The sequence below is a fragment of the Biomphalaria glabrata genome, chromosome 2 (genome assembly GCF_947242115.1).
Source record: "Biomphalaria glabrata chromosome 2, xgBioGlab47.1, whole genome shotgun sequence".
In the NCBI taxonomy this organism is placed as follows: domain Eukaryota; kingdom Metazoa; phylum Mollusca; class Gastropoda; family Planorbidae; genus Biomphalaria; species Biomphalaria glabrata.
The window spans coordinates 28,273,800-28,297,891 of NC_074712.1; the positions used below are offsets into that span (position 1 = coordinate 28,273,800).

Here is a 24,092-nt window from a genome sequence, read left to right on the forward strand (position 1 = left end):
TTAACATCATCTTCTATATCCTGGCTTGTATCAACACCAGCTCCATCGGTGCACCTTTTAAACACTTGCTCAGCAATTGTCGCAGTTTAGATTCAGAAAGTAGATCTACCTTTCGGTAACGAAGGTGGACCAGATTGACCAGAGTTCTATCAGTCTTGTTCATTATCTTGTTACTATTTGTTCTTTTTCAGGTTGTTCATTCACTACAGTTGGTTGCACTCACTAACCACTGTCTTTGTGTTTCACTTAGTAACCTTTTCATTCAAATATTTGGACTTCATTGAAGCCGATATGCAACAGGATTTGTGAACATAAATGAATGCTGGCCATTTGAATGGGGTCAAAACGTATAGATAACAGAAAGTGTTCTAAGATACTTGGTTTCTGAAAAAAACAATGGGTGAAAAAAAATGTAAAAAAAAAAACAAGGTTACAAAGACGGTTTGTGTGGAAACACAAACTCAAAATCGGCTCCCGAAGTGGTCCACAGAGAGTCTTCACCAGGATTCGAACACGGGACTTCCGGTTCCAAGTGCTTTACCCCTCAGCTACAGCATCTCCATATATTCATTTAGCGTACACTTATATTTTAAAAAAATAATAATTGTAAACCTTATCCACACATTCAAAATTAATATCTTGTTACATGTAAGAAAGAGAAACTAAAAAAGATTTACTCTTCTTAGAAAATTAGATAAATTGGCAACACGAAAAAAAATTTTTTTGACCTAGATTACTTTAGTAGTGAGCTAGCTACATTTGTGTACAAATGACTTGACAGACTTTCCCCTAGCAAATAAAAATTTATATCTCCGTTGTCATTTGTCACACAAACTAGACTTAGATCTAGACCTAGTTCTAGCTCTAAATCTAGATTCAAGACCTAATTCTAGGTCTAGATCGGAACTAGATCTAAGTCTAGATCCAGAAATAGATCTAAGCCTAGATCTAGAATTAGATCATAGTCTATAGCTAGATCTAAGTCTAGATCTGAAATAGATATAGAATCTTGATTTAGAATCTACTAGTCTATATCTAGACTAGAACTCGTATAACTTAACACGTTTAATCTTACAATTACTAGACCTAGGCCATTGTTATAATCAGGTATAGTAGCCCTTTTGTTACCGGGTTTTGGTGTACTTTGCTGTTCGTATCCGATTCATTTCTAATGTGATACTACTGTTTAAATAATAAACTAATCTGCACCCCTAAACTGTCAGAGGATAAGTTATTGCATTAATAATTTAAATTTTGTTCAAATTATTAATACCGGTAAATTTTTAATATATATTATAAATATATGTAGATCTGGGCTCTATTTAGTCTTTTTTAGACTGTCAAGTGTAGGCCCCTATAATGAGAATATGTCAAAACTACGCTTTATAAAAGTAGTTCATTATTTTTCAAACTTATATCTAAAACGAAGTTCGTATCAAAATTCTTTTTTTAGAAAACAATATTTGAATCAGTATTCTATCCAATGAGTTAGTTAATAAATGGAAAATAAACAAAAAAATATTTTATAAAGATCCATTGATACTTTTTTTCCATTGTGACATTAGATGCAAATTTTTTGTACCAATGCGCGAATCTATTAATGAAGCTTAGTTTATTAATGAAGAAGTCTGTGACCTTTTTAAAAAACTTACCTCCACTGAAGTTTTTCATAGAAATGGGGTATATTCTTCTGAAAAATCTGCTTGCATATATAATTTAAAAAATTAGATGGTTCACTTTCGGAAAAGAAAAAAGTAGCCGTTGTATCAGATTTTTGAATAATCTAAAATATCATGATGTCCGATTTTCATTTTCTCCTCTAGTTTCTGAGATCTAAACAGGACGGACGGACAGACAGGCCACACAAAACTAATAGCGTCTTTTCCTCTTTCGGGGGCCGCTAAAAATGAAAAACGCTAGTGTGATTTAATTTTATCCTCATGTTCTTCATACTAAAAATATACTTTATCAACTTCATTGATTACAAAATATCGTTCTCGTAGGAGCCCATGCGTTTGTTTAAAAAAAACAACAACAACTCTCTTTGATAAATACTGTTAACCTTTTTTTCTCCATATCTTTTCATCTCTGTATTCAATTTTTGCTTGATGCGAATTCCAGTTCATGGCTGTCTAGCGTGCTCCCTACGTTTCTGTCTCGACACTGTATCACATCATGTATGTTGAAGTGTACTGTCTAGTATTAGAAAGATTGAGCTGATCAATTCTATATTTTTTATATCAGGAAATTCTGAACCTGTACTAATTTGCTATTGAAATGTGAAATTTCCACAAAGATGTGCATAAAAATAAAAATCATGGCAAAACATTTGGTCAATAACTTTGAGAATTCTTCTTCAAATTAAACATTATTGTTATAGCTATATTCAGATTAGTTATTGTCACATTTGGTTAAAGCGTTTTTGTGCTTTAAAAATTGACACCCAACTATCATGGGTATTCATCGCTATAGCAACGCAGTTCATTTTACGCGGATGGTGTCAGCAGTGAGTTGTCTCCCGTTGTTTCCATAATTTCATTGCTATCCTGCCATTGCATGATGCAGGCTAAGGAGCGTCGAGACAGATTATCACTGGCTGTACTAGACCACTGCTCCAGGTAGCCTCCTGCACAGTTTTGGGGGCGTTTGTTTAGTGAGCTGGCAGAGTTGTAGAATTTACCCCCTCTACACACAAACACACACACATACTCAAACGTCTGGAACATTGCTGCATCTTATCCATCCAAAAAAAAAAAGTTTGCCCAATGTGTATTAAAGCCACTTCACATTGTTCAAAATGAACATTTAATAATCCACATCCATTGATTTTCTTAAAATGTTTTATTCTATAGTTTCAGATATTTTTTTTTCATCGACAAAACAAAGCGAAGAACAAACAAAACTACACGTCCACAGCAAGTGTAATCAATACAATGTTGAATTGTAACTCTGGGGTTCCATACAACTAGTGTTCCTATCCAAAAGGTTGTGGCTTATTCTATTCCCATTTGAACACAGCAGTCCTATTTTGTAGTTCCAATGTTTTGTGGCTGCTCTAGAGATGTAACAAATAATCCAACTTTAGGAGATAGAAATGGTTGACCGATGTAGTATTACAGAGAGGAGTAAGAATAGACCGAGACCACAATGAGATAGAGACGACTAGTGAGATAACTTTTTGACTGCCTTACAAGTTTAGTGTGGACTTAGCATAAAGTGAAACATGGACTCCAGATTTGATGTAGAACTCAATTGAAGTCACGATTGGCATAGTATCCCTGGATTGTAAACACCCTGAAACTGGTGGACAGAAGCTGTTTTATCTTTAGTATGAGACTAAGTGTTGTCTTTTTTTATACAAAGCTTATATCAACTCACTCTATCTGGTAAAAAGTTTGTACACGTTATTTCTCCCACATCCAATCTCGGATCAAGCTGAAATGATGCACACTCATTTCTTTTACCTGACAAAACAAGACTCACTTAAAAAAAACAAAAAAACAATTAGTTATCAACTATTGGTAATTAATTATTTTGTTTGGGATCGAACAAGGGAAAGAAATTGTACTTGACTGATGTGGTGATATAAGTTGTAGTAGAGAAAATGCTTCAAAGATTGAAACTAACTATAGATAACTATAAAACCTTATATTTTCATAAGCACTTCCCTTGCACAGTGGTTAGTATGTTAGCTTTAGGAGGCTTAAGTCCTCGTTCGAATTCAGGTCGTTCAACTTTTTTTCCTAAATAAATGCATTTAAAAAATTATCACGGTAACGTTCACACAGATACACTCTTCATTCACCACGACCCCCTTCTCAACTAGTCCAGACAAGTGATAGAATCATAGCATACTGAGAAAGCTAAAAGCATGAAATTGCGCTAAAAACAAACAAACTATTGGTAAAAAAAAAGTATAATCGCACAGATTTAGTTAATCTAATTAGTAAAACTAGGCTTAATATAATCTTTCTTTTTTTATATTGTACCTGTTACTTCTACACCCTGTTCTAGTTATAAATAAATAACTACTCCTATCAAATCTTCTGTATTATTGATTTTATAATACAACTTTGCACAGTCGAAGATTTACATTTGAAAATTGTCATTCGTCGTTGCACAAGACTTCACCCTATATTCCTTATGTAAAAAAAAAAAAAGTCAATATTTATGTGTTGAACAAATTATCTACCAACGTGAAATGATGCATTTAGTCAAGGGAAACAACTCCCTTAAAAACAAAAAAACCTGTCGGGACGAGGTGAATGTTGATTATTGTTGACGTTGATATCATTGATTTATTTGACAACCTTTGGCTTCTACTACAAACATAAGCACTACCCGTCGAGAGGTAGTGTCATTTCTTGGTCAAGTAAATCATTGGACATGCTGCAAAGCAAATTGATGACACGAACCTCAACAACAACAGCTCTGAGTAGGACATTTGAAGAATAAACACTCGATGAGATGAAGCATAGTCATAACTCAGCAGAAAATCATGTCATAAGACTTTCTCTCTGTCCTTGTGTTCTAGTGACTGTAATCTATTAGTAAAACATATAGAGTTAGGCAACTTACCGGTACATAGGTCCAATGGATCAGCACTATCTTTAGGAAGGGGTTTGATACAAATTAAACTATACCTATTTCTTGTTAGTGTGGAGTACCTTAAATCCACCTTTGGATATGAACTTTTACCACTTCTAGTGATTCATTAGCATATCTGTGATGATGTGGTGCCATATTGTACGAGTTGCACTAATTGTGGGGTTACCAAATTGTAGTAGCTACATCTGTTGTTATAAAGGGTCTAAGGTACCATTTGAAGATTCGCAAAGGCTTGAGGTACTGAGAGAGCACTAATAGTCGCAGTGACACTAAAATAAGACCAGTTTCAAAGGGAATTAAGTGATGTAATAATACTTACTTTAGTTAAACATTAACTCCCTTTTCTTCAGCGTATTTTTGTTTCTACTTTGGTTTCTTTCAAGTCTTCAATGTTCCCACTTAAGTGTTCTACTGTTGACTTCATGTCTCCATCGTCTGGAAGAAAACGATCATGCTATAACTAATACATTCTCCAGTTTGAAACAAATGTTGTGGAGTGCTCTACGTGAAATGGGCTTTCAGAACTGAAGTTTTATTGATCCAAGTCTTCACTCATATTTAGTTAGAATTTATATTGACTTATATTATTAAGTGGCTCAATTCTTTGGCCTACGGCACATTCTGGCATTGCATATATGTCGCATAGATGTGCTGTTGTGGGGGGATCAGTTTGCGTTGCATAGCTTGTAGCATGCATTGGGCAGCTGTGTTGACTGGATATGTTAACCCACTGAACATCTAGCGATATCCTCCCTGAGTTATGAACATACAGTACTGTCTTTAATTTCAGTTGACTTGTTCAAATTAGACTAAGACACAATATGTTGGTAGGGTGAACTATTTCTTACTGTTTCTAAAAGTTGTCAATTTCCCGGGAAGTTATGCTATTGATCAAAAACATTCAGTATCTGTCCCTGAACCTTGCTTTTAATATGCTAACAATATAGTCTCTCTCCTCGACATTATTGTTTCATTGTTGCCGATGTTTCTCTCGCCACAGTTATCACTCCCCTTAATAGCTTTTATCATGGAAGGGACATTACTAAGTTGTTACCATCATTATTTTCTTTTGTTGAGTTATCTCTCTTATTGTCCCTGGCGCTCAAAAAAAAAAAAAAAAGTATATTTTTGTGTTTTATTTATTCGATTGTAAATGACATTGTCATTAGTGCTTAGTCATCTTTGCAGTATTTGCTGGTTACTTTATGTCCAGTTCTCATTCAGCGTTTAGAACTACAACTAAAACAGATGACTCGTATCGGAATCGTTTGCGTGTGTATCGAATCAGTGTAAATAAAACCAGTCAAATGTTAATGCCAGCTCTAGTGTTCCGTTTCACTTTTCTGCGCATCTCCCCTTCACCTTTTTCTATTTATTTTGAAAGGAAGGGGAAGGAGGGAGAGGCCTGGGCTTACACTTTGAGAACTGTCCCTGTACGGTAGGCAGTAGGTTTGTTATTGGCTCTAGGCAAGGATGTTTATTGCATCTTTTATTTGGTACGTTAAGATAGAGTGTGCATTCAGACTTTCATTTTGTACTGTGCAGCAGAAGTCACTGACAAGTCTGGAGCCCGCATCTCGTCAGCATCCACTCACATCTACACATTCGAATTTTTTTTGTTTAGTGTCAAGACAGAAAGTTGTTGAATCAAAGTCTAGAGAATACATCTTGTTGGTTTGTGTTACAACGGTCTAGATACGTGCGTATCTTTGATAAGTCCTTTTGTAGCATTGCTTTCAAATGAGTTTTCAGGGTTACGGCTCCACCTGTAACTTTCTCACTTTCAAAATGAATTGTGTTTTTAAACTTGAGTCACATTGTATCTGGTACTAGGAAGGAAAAATATTTCTCTCTGTATTGATTCCGAGCCATTAGACTTTCACTTTAAATAGTAATCCTTGGAATTCTGTATACACTAAATGTTGTTATGTGAATTGTTATCATTTTTTTAAATCATGCCTCTCTCTAATTCTATACATAAATTGGCGACAAGACGCTTTTGTGTGACGTCATGTCCTGCCTGTAGCTTGCACGACCATTATAACGTGAGCCGATAATCGATACGAAGTGAGTCGCCCAGACGGAGAGAGAGAGAGAGTGAGGGAGATGGGGTGTGAGGGGGTATCTCGCTGTGGCTGAGTCACGTTCACTGTGTGTGCCTGTGTGTTACTGGGGCAGGGACTGTCGTCTGCCTACTGTTGCTTCCATTCACAGCCAGGACTCTGGTAGTGCCAGGAAGAGATAAGTTATGCAGACATAATAGCGAGACCGACCAATCAACGGGTGTCTTTCATAAAATACGACCAAAAAAAAAAAGAAAAGAGAAGCAGGAACCTGGACGGCAGAATGCCGCCATAGCTACTCACGTATGACAGTGAAGCACCTCAGGCGTCGAGTAGATGCCTTAACACTTGATGCAAGTCCTTGGCGTAGTTGTTGTAAAGGCTATTCGTGTCTACCTTCGTTTTGAGTGACCTCAACTGACTTAAGGAGTGCTTCCATCGTAGTATTTTCATCTTCACTTGAAGTAATAGGCTGTAGCACAAACAGTAAGATGGCTGATCAGCCTCAGTCACCTCCTAAACATCACAAGGTAATGCATTCCCTTACTTACTGCGTCGTTCTATTCTATTTGATAGTTTTACTTAGTCACTGTGCACTTTTTATAGTGACAGTTCACGTTTCATTTGATATCAATAAAAGTGACACACAATCAAACACATTGAATGATATTGATTCACCATCCAGCAGTCAAAACAACCTTGACTAGACTGTATGGATCTCTTCAGCGATGAGAGCTCTTTTAAGTTGTCAGTCAAACTTCCTGTAATTGCTACGAAGTTGAGTCGTTTCTAGGGGCAAAGCATTACTAAAACTTTAGAATGAAATCTATCGGCCAGTAATGAAGTTTAGCCAGTCCCACCAAAGAAGAAGTACGTCCAGATAACATTCTCAGTGTCCCATTAAATAGAAGAAACTGATGTGCATGTATTGGCCTCAAACAGTGGGAGGGCATTGTCTTGTCTGAAGAGCTCATCCAATAACAAACACGTCAAGTGTGAAGAACCTGCTGATCTTACCAACCATCTGATATGTAGGAAGTCGCTCTGATGAGCACGAACACAAAATGTGGTACAAGCAATTTATATCTAATAGCTCAATAGGCGCTATACCAACACCATTATAGATTGAATATCTATTAGTGTTTGGTTTTGTTTTCCCTTGAAAGTTCAACATTTGATGACCTGCTCCTCCCTCCCCCATTCCACCCCCCTCCTCTCCCCGCCTATTCATAAATATATGTTTGTAATATGATTCTAAATCCTCTTCCACATTTCTATTCTATAACCATACACAACTTCTCCATTCTATAGAGTTTGTCAAGTTTATTTGCAACCTCTAGATCTCCATCTAGCTAGTTTGTTTACTGTCGACTTGAAGCTGTACAACTCAAAGTAGTGTACGTAACATGCACGTCTTGGTGTTGACACTTAGTACAAACGTGTGTCAGGCCAGGTCACCAAGCTAGGCTGTACTCAGCGAGACGCCATTACTCACACGACTTCCATTGATTTCTACCAGTGGCACATCCCGCGCGCTGGGCGCCTTACCTTCTCTATTGTGTACCGGTCTATCGATCTTTGTTCATCCTGGGTGTACACATCCGACTCTAGAGAGTTCCTAAGACAATGGTCATACCAAGGTTTGTTTTAACTCTTAAATTTACCCGACTGAAGGGAGTTCCTAAGAGTATAGTCATAGCATGGTTTAAGACTAATGTGCGTGCCTGTTATGTTATAAGACTTGAGCTGTCGACACAAAGGGGTGCTGTCCTTGTTGATGCGTTGTACACTGGAAGGTACCAGAGCCTCGTATGGACTCTTCAGCCAAACGAAGGGAATGCTGTTTGTCGTTGTGCTGACCTCACAACACCCTCATTGCACCGTTCGACCACAAAATAATAAAAAAGAATAAACAAAAACAAACAAGTGTCGAACATTATTTCTCAGATCTATGGATCTTGAAACCTTTAAGTAGAAATTTTTTTTTAATGCACATTGCATCTTGGTGTTATGTTAGTGGGACACTTGAAAATATTTTCTACGACTGTTCTCTCTCCCCCCCCCCCCCCCCAGTGATGACTACTTTTTAAAACTCATCTTTCAAGATGATCGTAGATTTATGTCCACATCAATCCATCTCATTAGGTAACAGAATATTGTGTTCACTTTGCCGACCTTCAGCTTTTTGTTTTGTTTTAATGTCTGCACATTTGTTGTTGTCAGTTGTCTTACGTGACTTACGTTTTGATTCAACACCGCGGGGTAAGAAGCAATTGTTTAGAGGACAACTTTTCCTGGTATTGTTTTTTCTGACATGACTTTGTTGGCTGGTGTTCTGACATGACTTTGTTGACTGGTGTTCTGACATGACTTTGTTGGCTGGTGTTCTGACATGACTTTGTTGACTGGTGTTCTGACATGACTTTGTTGACTGGTGTTCTGACATGACTTTGTTGGCTGGTGTTCTGACATGACTTTGTTGACTGGTGTTCTGACATGACTTTGTTGGCTGGTGTTCTGACATGACTTTGTTGATTGGTGTTCTGACATGACTTTGTTGACTGGTGTTCTGACATGACTTTGTTGACTGGTGTTCTGACATGGCTTTGTTGACTGGTGTTCTGACATGACTTTGTTGAATAGTGTTCTGACATGACTTAGTTGACTGGTGTTCTGATATGACTTTGTTGACTGGTGTTCTGATATGACTTAGTTGACTGGTGTTCTGATATGACTTTGTTGACTGGTGTTCTGATATGACTTTGTTGACTGGTGTTCTGACATGACTTTGTTGACTGGTGTTCTGACATGACTTAGTTGAATAGTGTTCTGACATGACTTTGTTGACTGGTGTTCTGACATGACTTTGTTGACTGGTGTTCTGACATGACTTTGTTGGCTGGTGTTCTGACATGACTTTGTTGGCTGGTGTTCTGACATGACTTTGTTGACTGGTGTTCTGATATGACTTAGTTGAATTGTGTTCTGACATGACTTTGTTGACTGGTGTTCTGACATGATATTGTTGACTAGTTTACATATTGGTCTGGACAGGAGAGTCTCGACGTTAGGCTTGGTTGGTTCCCTACCTAGGAGAAAGAAAACTCTTGAATCCAAACCTTTACTGACTAGTAGATATACCCAAATATTGGAAAACTTAGTGAGTCAACCCTGGGGAAACCTCAGGAGCCGCTGAGACAGCTTGCAGCATATATGTGCTACACCCTGCGACGCTACTTCTCCCAAACTGTATCAGTTATTAGACGCTCCTGGAGGTCGTGGAAAGAAGGGGGTGCTGTCTGGGCAACCAGATACCGACCCTAGCTAAAACCCAGGCTTTCATCTCACTACTATTAGATGAACCATAGTCACTTTACAACCGAAGGAGACCACGTGATATTTCTTAGTTGACATTTTTGTCAAGCTAGAGCTTAAGTCGCCCTAAAGTATTCTCCCCCCCCCCCCATTAGTTTAAACGTCCAAACAGTCGCGCTGAGATGGCTAAACACAAGTCTTAGAGAAAAATACTTGGCTTTACAATTGAATGATTTTGTCTGTAGTATATACAACTTCATTGATTTCGTATAATGTACATATATATAAAATTATATTTGATACATGTCTGTATGTTTGATATGTTGCACTAGTAGACAAGTTGAAGAAACATGCTAGATACTCGACATGTTCAAGTTGTTAACATTATTGGAACCTTTTATTTACATTTTAAAATTAGTCATTGTTTTATTCGTCGTTACAAAGATTATTTATAACGTAAAGCGTTATCACAAACATTTTTTTAAAGTGAAAACATGTTTATTGATTATTAGTTTGTTTCTAATGTCAATAACTACATTTTAGTAATAATTATTCATAAAATATGAAAACAACGAAATGTTAAAACAATATCAACGCATTATTTACAGTTGCTTATCAAGCGATAAGTGTCGTACAATTATCTATGTGCATGTTGAAACAAAATTGGGGGAAAATGTATTTTGGAAGAGAGCGAAAAGGGTTGTGATTGACTCCCTTAACAAACCGCACATGGTGACACCAACCCTAACATCTGGTGACTAGAATGCACATTGGACTAACTGGCCTCTGTGACTTTTGACTTTCGTTTGAGAAATCTTGTTTGCTGGACGGACATCGATCCCTGAGCTTTGCACATTTCCCTCTTTCTCTCTCCCAATATTTGTAAAAAGCCAATACTTGAGCGAGAACTCTGGCTATTTCTGTTTGACTCGTTGACATACTTCTGTACGGAGCCTTCATAAGGTTTCCCTATTGTCATGACAACGTTGTGGTGTCATAGATTTGTTAAATAGTTAGAGAAGAGAGAAGGGCATACGTTGGTTTAACACTTGGATTAGCTACGAAGAGGCACTGAATAAATTATTAGGGGAACTAATGATAGTGAAGAAATGAACATAGATAACTTGAAATTAGATCGCAATATACCACAGTTGTTATTTATATCTTCATCTATACATCTTTCCAGAATTCCAATGTTCCATAATGTTAGCAATTGAATGGTGTTTTATTACTCAGCTTATCGGAGATCAACTTTGACGTATCTCTTTATGGACTGTGTCAAACTTTGAAACTTCGTAGGCCATTGCGTCAATGTCCCAATGAGTTGTTGCCTGCCCATAGTTTAGACCCCAGGAGGAGGTCTGAACTAAATACATCTGGGGTAGGTGAACTCATTGAGCATTGTACTCGTCGTGTCTTGAACATTTTGATTTAGACAAGTTGAAAAGCTCTGAAGATGCGTGCTGTCCTATGTAATGCTTTACAATAATACTTAATTTGTTGATATCTCGATAGACCATTTTCCCCCCGTGCAGGACCTCATGTCACGTGACAATAACTTGTACAAAAAGAAGGACAATGTTTTATTGAGATTGTCATTTTTATCTTAACACCATACGACCAGATGTACTGCATACACGTTCTTCTTTCTCTCACCTCTCTCTCTTTTTTTATACACACTTTCCTTATTGCCTTTCCCTGATACAGATTCACAGTCTTTTTACCACCCCTCTTTCTCTCTCTCACATCTCTCTCTCTTTTTCTCACTCTCTCTCACTCACTCTTTCACACACTTTCCTTATTGCCTTTCCCTGATACAGATTCACAGTCTTTTTACCACCCCTCTTTCTCTCTCACACCTCTCTCTCTCTTTTTCTCACTCTCTCTCACTCTTTCACACACTTTCCTTATTGCCTTTCCCTGATACACATTCAGTCTTTTTACCACTTCTCTTTCTCTCTCTCTTACTCATTCACTCATTCACTGGAAACCAATGAAGGATTTTGAAGGTTTGGCTTGGGGTGTGAGATGTCTCCAGGTGTTGAAGTACTACCCACCCAAATGCTCACTCAGTGCGAGTGTAGGCCAAATTGAGTTTCACCTTCTCTTTGACTTCTAAGGGGGCACTTTTTTTTTTATTAAACACGAAAAATGATTCCCTCACACTAGAGCTAGACATAGACCTATAAACTAGAACTAGACATAGACCTATAAACTAGAACTAGACACAGACCTATAAACTAGAACTAGACATAGACCTATAAACAACATCTAGATATTCCCTTACACTAGAGCTAGACATAGACCTATAAACTAGAACTAGACATAGACCTATAAACAACATCTAGATATTCCATTACACTAGAGCTAGACATAGACCTATAAACTAGAACTAGACATAGACCTATAAACTAGAACTAGACATAGACCTATAAACTAGAACTAGACATAGACCTATAAACAACATCTAGATATTCCCTTACACTAGAACTAGACACAGACCTATAAACTAGAACTAGACATAGACCTATAAACAACATCTAGATATTTCCTTACACTAGAGCTAGACATAGACCTATAAACTAGAACTAGACATAGACCTATAAACAACATCTAGATATTTCCTTACACTAGAGCTAGACATAGACCTATAAACTAGAACTAGACATAGACCTATAAACAACATCTAGATATTCCCTTACACTAGATCTAGACATAGACCTATAAATAACATCTAGATATTTCCTTACACTTGAGCTAGACATAGACCTATAAACTAGAACTAGACATAGACCTATAAACAACATCTAGATATTCCCTTACACTAGATCTAGACATAGACCTATAAACAACATCTAGATATTTCCTTACACTAGAGCTAGACATAGACCTATAAACAACATCTAGAAATTTCCTTACACTTGAGCTAGACATAGACCTATAAACAACACCTAGATATTTCCTTACACTAGAGCTAGACATAGACCTATAAACAACATCTAGATATTCCCTTACACTAGATCTAGACATAGACCTATAAACAACACCTAGATATTTCCTTACACTTGAGCTAGACATAGACCTATAAATAACACCTAGATATTCCCTTACACTAGATCTAGACACAGGAAGAAACTGTAATTCGTCGAGATGGAAATAAAAGTTTGAATTTCAATAAAGAATTTAAATTAAAGAGTTAACACTTATCATACTAATGATATCAAGTCTCTATTCTTAAACTTACCTAACGCATTACACGTGCATTAATAGCAATACAATATTTTATAAGTGCGAGATATAGATCTAGAACTTTTTTATGATTAAGAATTGGTCTTTCTTAATGCCACTTGACGTCATCATTTAGCTAAATGATTCCATATCATCTGATCCCCGGCTCTTTAAACGAGACCAGGAGTAGCTGATAAAGCTTAAAGAAGAGTTAAATCAGAACTGATGCTCACTAAGTCATGCGGGAGCTTGGAGGAGAGGGTAGGGGGCGGTGGAGCCCAACGTGGGAGAAGGTAGTCCAATGCTAAATTTAGTAGAGCTTTGAAGGAGAGAAAGTCTAGCACTGCGAGGGCGGTACAAATGAAAAGGTAACAGAGTTGTAGAGGAGACCGATGTGGAGCTGTTGTAGTAGACCTTCTGTTCCTGACATTGTTACCTAATCTCACACATTTGGATCAGAAAACCTTTTCGTTCAATTGTCTTCTGTGTTCTGATAGTAGTTTACCAGTGGAGATAAAAGTGAACCCGAACAACATTTGCTGTTCGCAGGATTGTAGACTTTGTTCTTTCATGGGACTAGTACTGGAGAGAGACTATGACGGGACAGAAACAGGTAAACACGTAATTAGACAACACAGAACGTTATCGGTTACTCTGACCCTGGGATTGTTTTAGGAGCGGCGTCTTCTAGTCAGGCTTTCTTCTACCCATTTCAGACTAAATAAAGGTGTATAGAAATCGTCCTTGATAAGAAATGTAAATATAACTCATAAGAACGTTAGAATAAGGTGACTTAGTTATATACAAGGATGGACTAAATAACTAAACAGATGAAACGCTCGTCATTAGTGAAGCATTACGTTATAATAATGGACCTAATGGTAGACAGTATTAAGTACCCGGTAATTAGACTGATTGTAGATCTAGGTGTTGTATCTCTACAGCTTTGATGTCATTGGCTGTGGTAGGAAAACGTTGTCTGCACTGTTTTAATTCAATGTCTGGTGTCCCTCATTGTAGTGTGTTTTGTGTTAATTGATATCTTGGGTCTAGAGCTTTACTCTGGCTCAAGTAGTTCTCTGCATTACGTCTAAATGGCATTGTCATTGTTTTCGTGTTCTAGACATAGTGCTAGTGTTGTTTCATTGAATTGGCCGCTGCATTTTATCTCTGCATCATGCTAGTTGTGATTTGTTGTCTAATTGTTTACATTTGGCTCTGTGCTATGTTCATTTATCTACGCTTATATGGGACATATAATTAGACGTGATATCGTCTAGTTGTTACACCGGGCGCTGTGCCATGTTCAATTATCTACGCTCATATTGGACTTATTATTAGCTTTGATTCTCTCGCATTGCAACAATGGTCGTTGTGTGATGATGTAACGCCCTCTCTGTTAAGTCACCTTCAATCTCAGCCTTTTGTTCACACCCTACCTGCCCCCTCCAAACGTGCTAAAGCTAAAGCCATGAGACCAATGCTCTCAGCCAGATGCCGGCGCCACCTGCGTCAATTTCTAGTGTTTCTTGCTTAACAGTCGCAGTCGATGTGTGTATGGTATTTGCGTGTGAGTGTTTGCGAACGTAATTCTGTTTTTGTTTTTTGTATGTGAGTACATAGATGGGAGGAGCTAAACTACAGTTGACATTTAGACAGTTAGGTTTGGACTTTGACGCTAGTTTATACAAGCTGAATCAGTGGTTTTGTTTAAACTTTAAAGAATTCTCAAACCTAGTACAAGTACTTCCATTTCACCATCCCCCCCCCCTTTTTTTTTTTGGTATGCTTTTAAAGGCTAATGCTTTACTTTAATTTCTGAAGAGGAAAAAGCACAACGACCAATTGACTTTATTTTCTGCAACAAATGCCATTGGCGTCATAAAAATCCAGAAATTCAAAATGTCATAGTTATGGAAGATCTAATTGGCTAAAATTACAACATTCCCAATTGTGATATCAACCGAAAGGATGGTGACAAGCTGACCTCGCAGACATCTTTGCTGCCTTGAACATTCCTTAGAAGATTCTTTTGACCTGTCCAAGTTGGGTACTGCTGCCAGACCTGCCACAATTAGACAGAGGATTACGGGGACTTTTGTTTTCCTTTCACGTGTCAGTACCAGAGAATGACTTGAAGTTTGTCACATGATAATAGACACTACCTAGCTTTGTCTTTCTATACATAGCTTTCCCTCTTCGATACGCAGATAACAACTTGAGCCCCCACTTTTTTCCTTTCCTTTTTTTCTTTTCAAAACATAACAAGCAATAGATAGAAGAATACTTTTTAAAAACAAAGCTTCTAAGAGAAGGAACCGCTAAATACTGTAATTTATCTGAAAATTACGGGGTTTATCTCTCTTTCTGCTGTATAAAACTAAATTAATTAATTAGTACTTAATGATTAAATAATAGCTTAATTTTTGGGTTGATTCTTGTATTGATATCGACTATGAATAATTAAGCAAAATTTCAACTTGATCCGTGAAGTGGAAAAAGAAACGTGTCAAAAGTTAATTAGGGGACTAAAGTCATATATATAAACGACTCTTGTATGGCCAACTAAGCGAAGGAAAGCGCTCGCAAGGTGGTCAAAGAAAGCGCTTCAGGGACACCCTCAAAGCTTCTCTGAAGGCGTTCAGCATAGACCCAGGCACCTGGGAGACAGAGGCACATGACAGAGCATCATGGCGTCGCGCTGTGAAAACTGGCGCACGGGTTGCTGAGGAAAAAAGAACAATGCTGGCAGAAGAAAAACGCCAGAAAAGAAAAGCAAGGCCCACGACACTAGCTCCAGCTGGAATAACCTGCCCAGTGTGCGGCCGAACATTCCGGGCTCACATAGGTCTCACCAGCCACATGAGGAGACATAAAACCCCAGTGCAAAGCCCTCAGCCCCCTGGATGACAAAGACGTCATCATCGAACCACGATGGATGAACTATATATATATATATATATATATATATATATATATATATATATATATATATATATATATATATATATATATATATATATACACACACACAGCTCTCTTATAAGTAGCATTTATTCCCCTTATTTCTAAATCAAACAAAATAATTAACCAGCAACAATTTATTGATTCATGTCTTGTCAGATTTATTGAATAATTGTTCAAAGTTTTAACTTGGTTCCAAAATGGGAAATGGGAGAAAGAAACCTGTTCAAACTTTTAACCAAACAGACAGACGGAGTGAATTGATCTATTTGTCACTAATTGTAAGCAGACACATTCTACTCCCAGATGTTGTGCTGAGACAAGTGAGTCTTTTTTTCCCCCGCTGACTGAAATAGAGAGACTACATTTTTTTCATTTCGGGCAATGTTTCGTGAATGTGAACAAGTTGTTTCACTGTAGGCCAAAAATAGAAAGTAGAAATAAATTGAAAACAAGATTACTATTAGAGTTTGTTTTCACACAAACTCGTTGTGGCCCTTATATGTCCATTGTGTGGTAAGCAATACAGGTCAAAACGCAAGTTTTGATATTTTTACATTTTACACACGCCATAAAAATATAAACAAACCTTAGGTCGTATATCAATAAACTGAAAGCATCTTTAAATTTAGTAAACAACTCTGTTATTGGTAAACTACAACTGACTATGCCTTTTCAATATATCAACATGTAGAACTATATCTAGACTTCTGATTTAGAACTCTTAAAAGATCTAGGCTAAATCCATATCTGCTTCTATATCAAGAATCTAGATGTTATCTATATTAGATTTTCACCTAAAAATATCAGCAAACAACTCAAGTTATTGGTAAACTATGACTGACAACACCATGCTTTGTTTTTATTGGCCAATTATTTATTTTTTTTTACTTTGAAAAATTATAACGGTCAAACTAGTGTTTTCCTTATGTGGCCAGCGAGCTAATAATTCTTTTCTGAGCGATATACATCAACTTTTAAATTTCTATCAAAATTTTTATTTATATCAACCCTCCAGGTTCCATGAAGTTTTAACTTGAGTAGAGGTATTATAAAAAGAGGTTTTTATTCCTAGAGACCAAAAATAGCCGTTGCAATCAGATTTTCAATAGTTCACATATCTAACAAAAACTAACAGCGGATTGAAAGGGCGCTAATAAATGAACTTATAAGGCGCTAATAAATGAACTTATTAGGGGCGCTAATAAATGAACAAGGTTATTAGTACTGGGTTTTCAGAGTGACATCAATCGTTTTGTTTCTTTGATGATGTAGTGGAGTAAGGTGTTTGGTGTAGTTGATTGTTTCTAGTTCTGCTGTAGTGTCTTGTGCCTATTGCTGGTTTAATTTTAGGTTTTCTCTATTGCACGCAATTACTCATAGGCTGCTATGAGGTAGACCTATTTTACCTGAACCAGAATCAGCTGCGTCATCTCTTGACTTATTGTTTCACTGCATGTTTCTCTTATTGATGCAATACATTATATGTGTGTGTGTGTGGCGAGCTGAATGTTTACATCTTCCTTCTGGCGCGTTAGCTGTGTCGTATGGAAGGTTTACACTCCGGAAGTGTGTAGTTAATGGTTACCTTGTAAGTTGTTGACCTGCTGTATTGTGTAACCTTTGTAAATGTCAGATGTCGACCTGTACAAATTACTGCAGATTTTTATCTAGGGTATAAAAGATGCACTGTATAATGCAGCGTTTACTTGGGTTTATCCAAGGGCGTAACTGAGTGTGAATATGGTCTCTTGGGTTCAGGTCACATCCCTGCTCTTGAAGGCCTATTACTAGGCTGCCTTATTGTATTCAAGATATGATTTTATAACAAGAGTTACTTACTAATGTACATACTATTTTTTCTTATTAAACTTAATGTACGCCACCCCCTCCCCAAATAAAATCTCCATTCTATCCATGGCATTTACCCTAAACTTCTAATCTAGATTTCTGACTCGGTAGCATCAGTCCTGTAGATTCTACTGGCGGCCCATCATTAGGTTTAAGACAAGGGATGGAGATAACAGGTATTTAAAAAAAAAAGGCGTGCTCTACAGCAGGGGGTGGGCAAATTACAACCCGCGGGCCACATGCGTCACGCTTGAGTGTTTTATGAGATTGTGGCACCATCTACACAGACGGATCCAAAATGGATGGAAAGGTCGCGTATGCCTGCTCTTTTCGGAACAAAACAATCTCCCGTAGACTCCCCGATGGCTGCTCCATCTTTACGGCCGAATTGCACGCAATATCGCTTGCACTTATGGCCGTTAAAGCATCACCAAGGAGGAAATTTATAATCTGCTCCGACTCCAAATCTGCCTTGCAAGCTTTGGGGCGGATGAAGACTGACATCCCATTGGTACATAAGAGCCTGAAGCTGTTGGACCAAATAACAGCCGACCGTAGAGATGTCACCTTCATCTGGGTCCCCTCCCATGTTGGCATTGAGGGAAACGAAGCCGCAGACAGAGAAGCAAAGAGAGCCCTAAATCATGCTGTGTCAGGAACCCATGTTCCCTGCTCGGACCTGAGACAAAGTATTGCCTCTGCCACCTATCGAGAGTGGCAGAACCGATGGGAGGCTGAGACTCACAGTAAACTCAGGCAGATTGTGGCGGATGTCAGGTGGCGGCCCACATCTAAGGGTCTGACAAGGCGTGGTAGCACGACCATGTCCAGACTTAGGATTGGCCACACCTACATCACGCACTCTTTTGTGCTGAAGAGAGAGGAGCCCCCACTTTGTGAGTACTGTGACTCTCGCCTCACCGTGGAACATATCCTCGTTGATTGCCCCAGATACCAGGATGTCAGGGAGAAATTTTTTAGAGCCACTAATTTAAAGCACTATTTGATAATGTCGACCCTGGGAAGGTACTGGGCTTTATCCAGGAAGTGGGGCTATCTACGAAGATCTGATTTATGAATTTGTGGACATGTACTATTTACATTAGATTTTTACCAAATAATTAAATTCTTACTACCTTTACTATTTTAACTCTGAATAGACCTTGATTTTAATGATATGACTGTATAGAATCTGGCCCTTGTATTTTAGAGAGAGAGTGGTCCTTAAGGGACTGCAGGCACGACATGGCCTAAATTGTGCCGATGTGCCTGAAATAAAAAATCAAATCAAATCAACCTGAGTGTTTTATGCAGCCCACGGACAACTAAATTACCGGTATTGAAACTTCTGATTCTTAGCAACTTAAATGAAGAGACTAAAGAAACATTGTATCTACTTTTCATTCTAAAAAGTTTAAAGAAAACGAAGATTATTCTTGTTGACAGTATTTCGAAACATTCAGTCAAAGGCACATACTCAGGCCAATGTTCAATGTTATCAAGAACTGTGTTGAAAGAGTTGGGTTTGTAGTGGAACAAGATGGCCAGAGTAACAACTGATGGAGCCCGTGCTTTGATTGAGAAAAACGGGTCTTCTGATAAATTAAAGAACAATTTCCCTACCATAAACTTAGCATATAAAACATTATTGACCCAATTATATAAGTGATCAAACTTATTAGCGCTAGGTGTCTCAAGCTCTGGCAGTTCCGAAAAGTACTTGAAGATTAAAAAAAAACATTCTGATGTTAGGTACCACAGTAGTATACGTTGGCTTATCATGGGCAAGGTATTGAGAAGAATATGGGATCTCAAGTAAGATATTGTTCTGTTCTTTGACTTTGTTACTAATATTTCTAATGAAGAGTGGAAACAGACTTCGTGTTTCGCCGTCAGCATCATTTCAATAAGTTGTTTGCACATGTCATGTTTGTGCACGTTAGATCTTTTCAAACAAAGCTTTCTCATTTCTTCAAGCAAGCAAGTGAAAACCAGTTTTGTCTTCAGTGGTGCCCCTAAAGACTCTTTCCTCACCTCCAGTGAGGTTGCATGGTATTTGTCTTTATTTGATTCGGTTGTAATAGCAAATAGCTCTAACTAAGCACTCTTCCTCTCAATGTCATGTTCCATCTAATTAAGCACTCTTCCTCTCAATGTCATGTTCCAGATCGTGAGCCAAATGTTCTTGAGGGTATAGCACAACTCTGAGAAGAATCCTAGGACCAGACTGAACCTTTGTAGACCACAAAGTTTACTAGTTCTTAAGTCTTAAGTCAACTAAATTATTGCATCATGGGTTGAGTGTCAGGGGTTAATCATTACAACTGTGAACGTTATCGTATCGTATCGTTTGCGCGTATGGTGGAGGATTTGAAGAGAACAAAAAATCAAACGTGTTGGCAAGATGTAGAGAGAAGAGGACTTTCTAGATCAAGAAGATGTGAGAGTATGTTGACATTCACATTACTGAGGCTGGTTCGTTTCTTCTGATTGACTTACAGACTAAAGCCAGAAGCCGTCTATCTAATTACTCTGTGCTCTTTTGCCAGTCGTCTATTTAGGACAGCGCACATGTTTAAATCGACGGGACTCGCTAGTGTACGATATGAGCAGTTGGGATGGGCGAGTGAAAAAAAAACAACTAATCCCAAGACCTTAAATTCTGCGGTTTAAAATTGGAAATTTATGGCGTTTATGAGTTCACCTTTTTCTTATAGAACATAACAATTATTAAGAAAAAATTTAGGTAATAGTTAAGGGTTAGCCAGACAAACAAGGGACGTTACCTGCTTAATGAAGCACTGGGGAGGCGACTTCTACCTCCCTTCTTAGTGGTATGTAGGGTTTGCGTAGTCACGTGAAACACTGCACTCATTCTTAATCTTCGGAATCCAAGACATAGCCATTATTAGTATGTATACTCTACATAACGAAATGTACATTGTAGTGAAATGTACCAAAGGACTGTGTGAACTCTGCGTCATGTCCAATCCAGGATGGGGTCATGTTATCTGGTGTGTGATATCATTGGTACAATGTCATCAGTATCTTCTAAATGTGCTGTGTGTCCCAAGCCCACACAATGACAACACACACACCTAGGTGACCAGGAAGAACACAATGCATAGGGTAATGTCAACACCAGATTTCATTTCTTTCTTGTCACTTTCTCAAAACATTTGTCTTAGTATTGGCCAATACATATTTAGCTTTACTAAGATTAGAAGTTTAGCATCGTATTGTGTGTACATATATTCTATTTGTCAATGTTGTCACTTTGCTTTATGTCTAATCTGTAATTCCTTATTGTTTGATTAGTGCCTTGGTTTGAATCAAAATAAAAGTCACATTCCACAGGCAACCTTATACTCTATTTAACTAGGAGAATGGCTACATTATCTGCTAATGGAAAATACTAAATCTCTGAGCATATCTAGTGTGTGAGAGAGAGTGTGTGAGAGAGAGTGTGTGAGTGTTGTGTGTCTATCATGTTTACACTTAGCTTTACAGTCTCTATGTCATTTCAGTTCAAGCTATACACTTGCACAGTGTTGCCTGGATCAACAAATGGCAGGGAATTAAATGGGGGGGGGGGACATTTTCTGTAGCCATCAGTTTTGAGTGAACCACTGGAGTTGAGGAAGTGAAATTCTTCAAGCCAACAGTGTACATCAACCAGTGACTAAATCTACTAGCCAGACCTGTTGACCAGCTCAACACTATTTCAGTTCATCTATTCCAGCCAGGCATTGATCCAAAAGAGCTGACCTTGCCAGAGTTGCCCAGCTTAGCTTTGACAGAAATCAATTGTATGGCCCAAACCAAGGGTCAGACTACAGCCTTGCAGAGTGGCTTTTATCCCCTCTCTTGCTCCAAACCTCTTAGCTCCTCTCTCTCACACACACACTCACACAATAGTTCTTCCCATCATCTTGGCTGGAAGCTGAAATCAATAAGTTGGCCTCCCCATTAGACTTGGCACCACTTGTCTGTTGATATAGTGGTTAGGCTTGTTGGGCATGTCTCATGTACAGATCACATGACTCATACATGCGTGAGGAAATGGGTTTTGTCATAAACACAAACAAAGCAAATGTCCTCTTGACAAACAAACAATAGCTAATATCCGGATTATTTTTTTTATTGACCAAGTTATTGTAACTGGACGCAGCTAACTTTTGAAATAGATATTAGTCTTCTGCTATGCCCCTGCCCCTAGCTTTAAAAACTAGTTTTGCTTGAAGAAATTGTTGACTCATGAATTTTCCTAGCTCATAAAACTGCAATCTCAATGTAGAAGTCTGAATGGGTCGTCATTTATTCTTGTTTTATAAATACTTTCTTGTTAACATTGTTTCTGTTCAATTGTTTCTGTTCAATCTGTTTTAAATTATTCTGAACATCTGTTCTGTTCAACCTATAATAAATTATTCTGATAGTCAATGCTGTTCAACCTCTTATAAGTTATTCTGATCATCAATTCTGTTCAATCTTTAATAAAGTATTCTGAGCATTTAAATATTTTATAAAAATGTCCAGAGTAGGTAAAGTAACAGGCTACTTATGGATTTTTCTCTATGCTGCCAGGTTTCCTTTGTATTTTACTAAATTTTTGTTCTCTTGTTCACCAGACTGATGGCAACGCTGGTTTCCTGCGAGCAGCAAGAGATGGAAACTTGGACGAAGTCTTGGATTATTTGAAAGGCAGTACAGACATTAATACCAGCAACCCAGTGAGTACCAAATCTTGCACATCTACCAAATCTGGAAGTGTTTCTGTGTGGCTGTCAATAAGAACAAGTTGTTTGAGGGCAACAAATGTTTACACTTAGAAACAAATATTAGTTTTTGTCAGGATATTGTAGGATCTGTAACTTGATTGTTTGAATAATGTACTAGATGATATAATGTTTTCTTGTGACTTAAATTTCAAGTAGTGACTTACAAATGTTTACAATGTAGTGAATGTTGTAATTAATTGAGACTTCCTTTTGAAATACTACACATTTTCTTGAGTTCTACAATTCCTACAACTAGCTTACAAGTTGTTCATTGATGGAAATATTTAAAAAGAAAAAAAAAGATGCAATATGGCTGGATGTTTTTCAGAAGATAAAATTTAGACATTTAATTTAAACTGAAATTTTGCTCAGCTGCACGTTGATAGAGCGCCATGCTAATAAGGCAAATGTTGTGGGTTGATCCTCAAGAATATGAACTGCTTAGACCACAATTAGAATTACCATGTTCATCAAGTGCTAGCTGGTGGGTTGGTTATTAATTAATTAATTGTGAGCATATTGAGTAGATGTTATTGATGACTGGTGGATACTAGCTTTTAAAAAAAAAATTGTGTGTGCACTCTTATGACTATTTCAATTATTCTGACCACAACATACCTGTTTCCCCTCTTGAAATCTCAAATATTATAGTTTTTTTTTTGTTTTTTTAAATGATTTAATTTATGCTTTTTATAGGTACAATCTATTCTTATAATGTGTAACATTTTCAGAATGGACTCAATGCCCTTCACTTGGCATCAAAAGAAGGACACATCAATATTGTCACTGAATTGTTAAGCCGTGGTGCCAATGTAGAGGCAGCTACTAAGAAGGGCAACACTGCCTTGCACATCGCCTCCTTGGCAGGACATGAGGAAATAGTCAGGAAATTGGTAGAGAATGGAGCCCAAGTCAATCTTCAGGCCCAGGTAAGTGTTCTGATCCAGATATGTTCACTATGAGCTTCTAGTAGTGTCACCAGGTGGGATTCAATAAATGGGTTATAGCAGTGATGCCCAACCTAATTCAACCTGAGGACCATTTTAATTTCTCGTGTCGCAGGCCACATCTAGGAAATGAAATTGAACTGAAATTATTTTATTAGAAACCCATGGATCAAGTACTAACATAAATTGATGGGATATTAAAAGATAATCTTTTCTTTTTATGCGTCAGAAAATAGCATCACTTGTCTACTTACAATGCAAGCAACACTGCAGATAGCTTTATAACCAACTCATTTTCTTTTTTCTTTTTTTTTTTTTGGTAAATATTCTCATAA

General features: G+C 37.6%; 2 protein-coding genes across 50 annotated transcripts in view; one reads left to right on the top strand and one right to left on the bottom strand.

The window, feature by feature from the left end:
* LOC106059375 (titin-like) overlaps positions 1–24,092 on the top strand; it is a 177,498-nt gene that overhangs the window by 38,748 nt on the left and 114,658 nt on the right. For 46 of the 49 annotated variants that reach the window (XM_056019836.1, XM_056019862.1, XM_056019859.1 and 43 more), the window contains exons 2-3: positions 22,661–22,762; positions 23,542–23,739. In XM_056019836.1, coding sequence (XP_055875811.1) covers positions 22,661–22,762; positions 23,542–23,739 — 300 coding nt within the window. Of the gene's footprint in view, positions 1–6,775; positions 7,202–13,551; positions 13,828–21,045; positions 21,159–22,660; positions 22,763–23,541; positions 23,740–24,092 lie in introns of those variants that run through there. The other 3 variants (XM_056019837.1, XM_056019840.1, XM_056019841.1) reach the window with 3 other exon arrangements.
* LOC129924545 (uncharacterized) lies at positions 8,757–21,045 on the bottom strand. Its single transcript, XM_056019866.1, has 2 exons — positions 20,816–21,045; positions 8,757–9,760 (listed from the first exon to the last, which is right to left on the bottom strand). The coding sequence occupies exon 2, from the start codon at positions 9,661–9,663 to the stop codon at positions 8,800–8,802; it is 864 nt and encodes a 287-aa protein (XP_055875841.1). The 5' UTR covers positions 9,664–9,760; positions 20,816–21,045; the 3' UTR covers positions 8,757–8,799.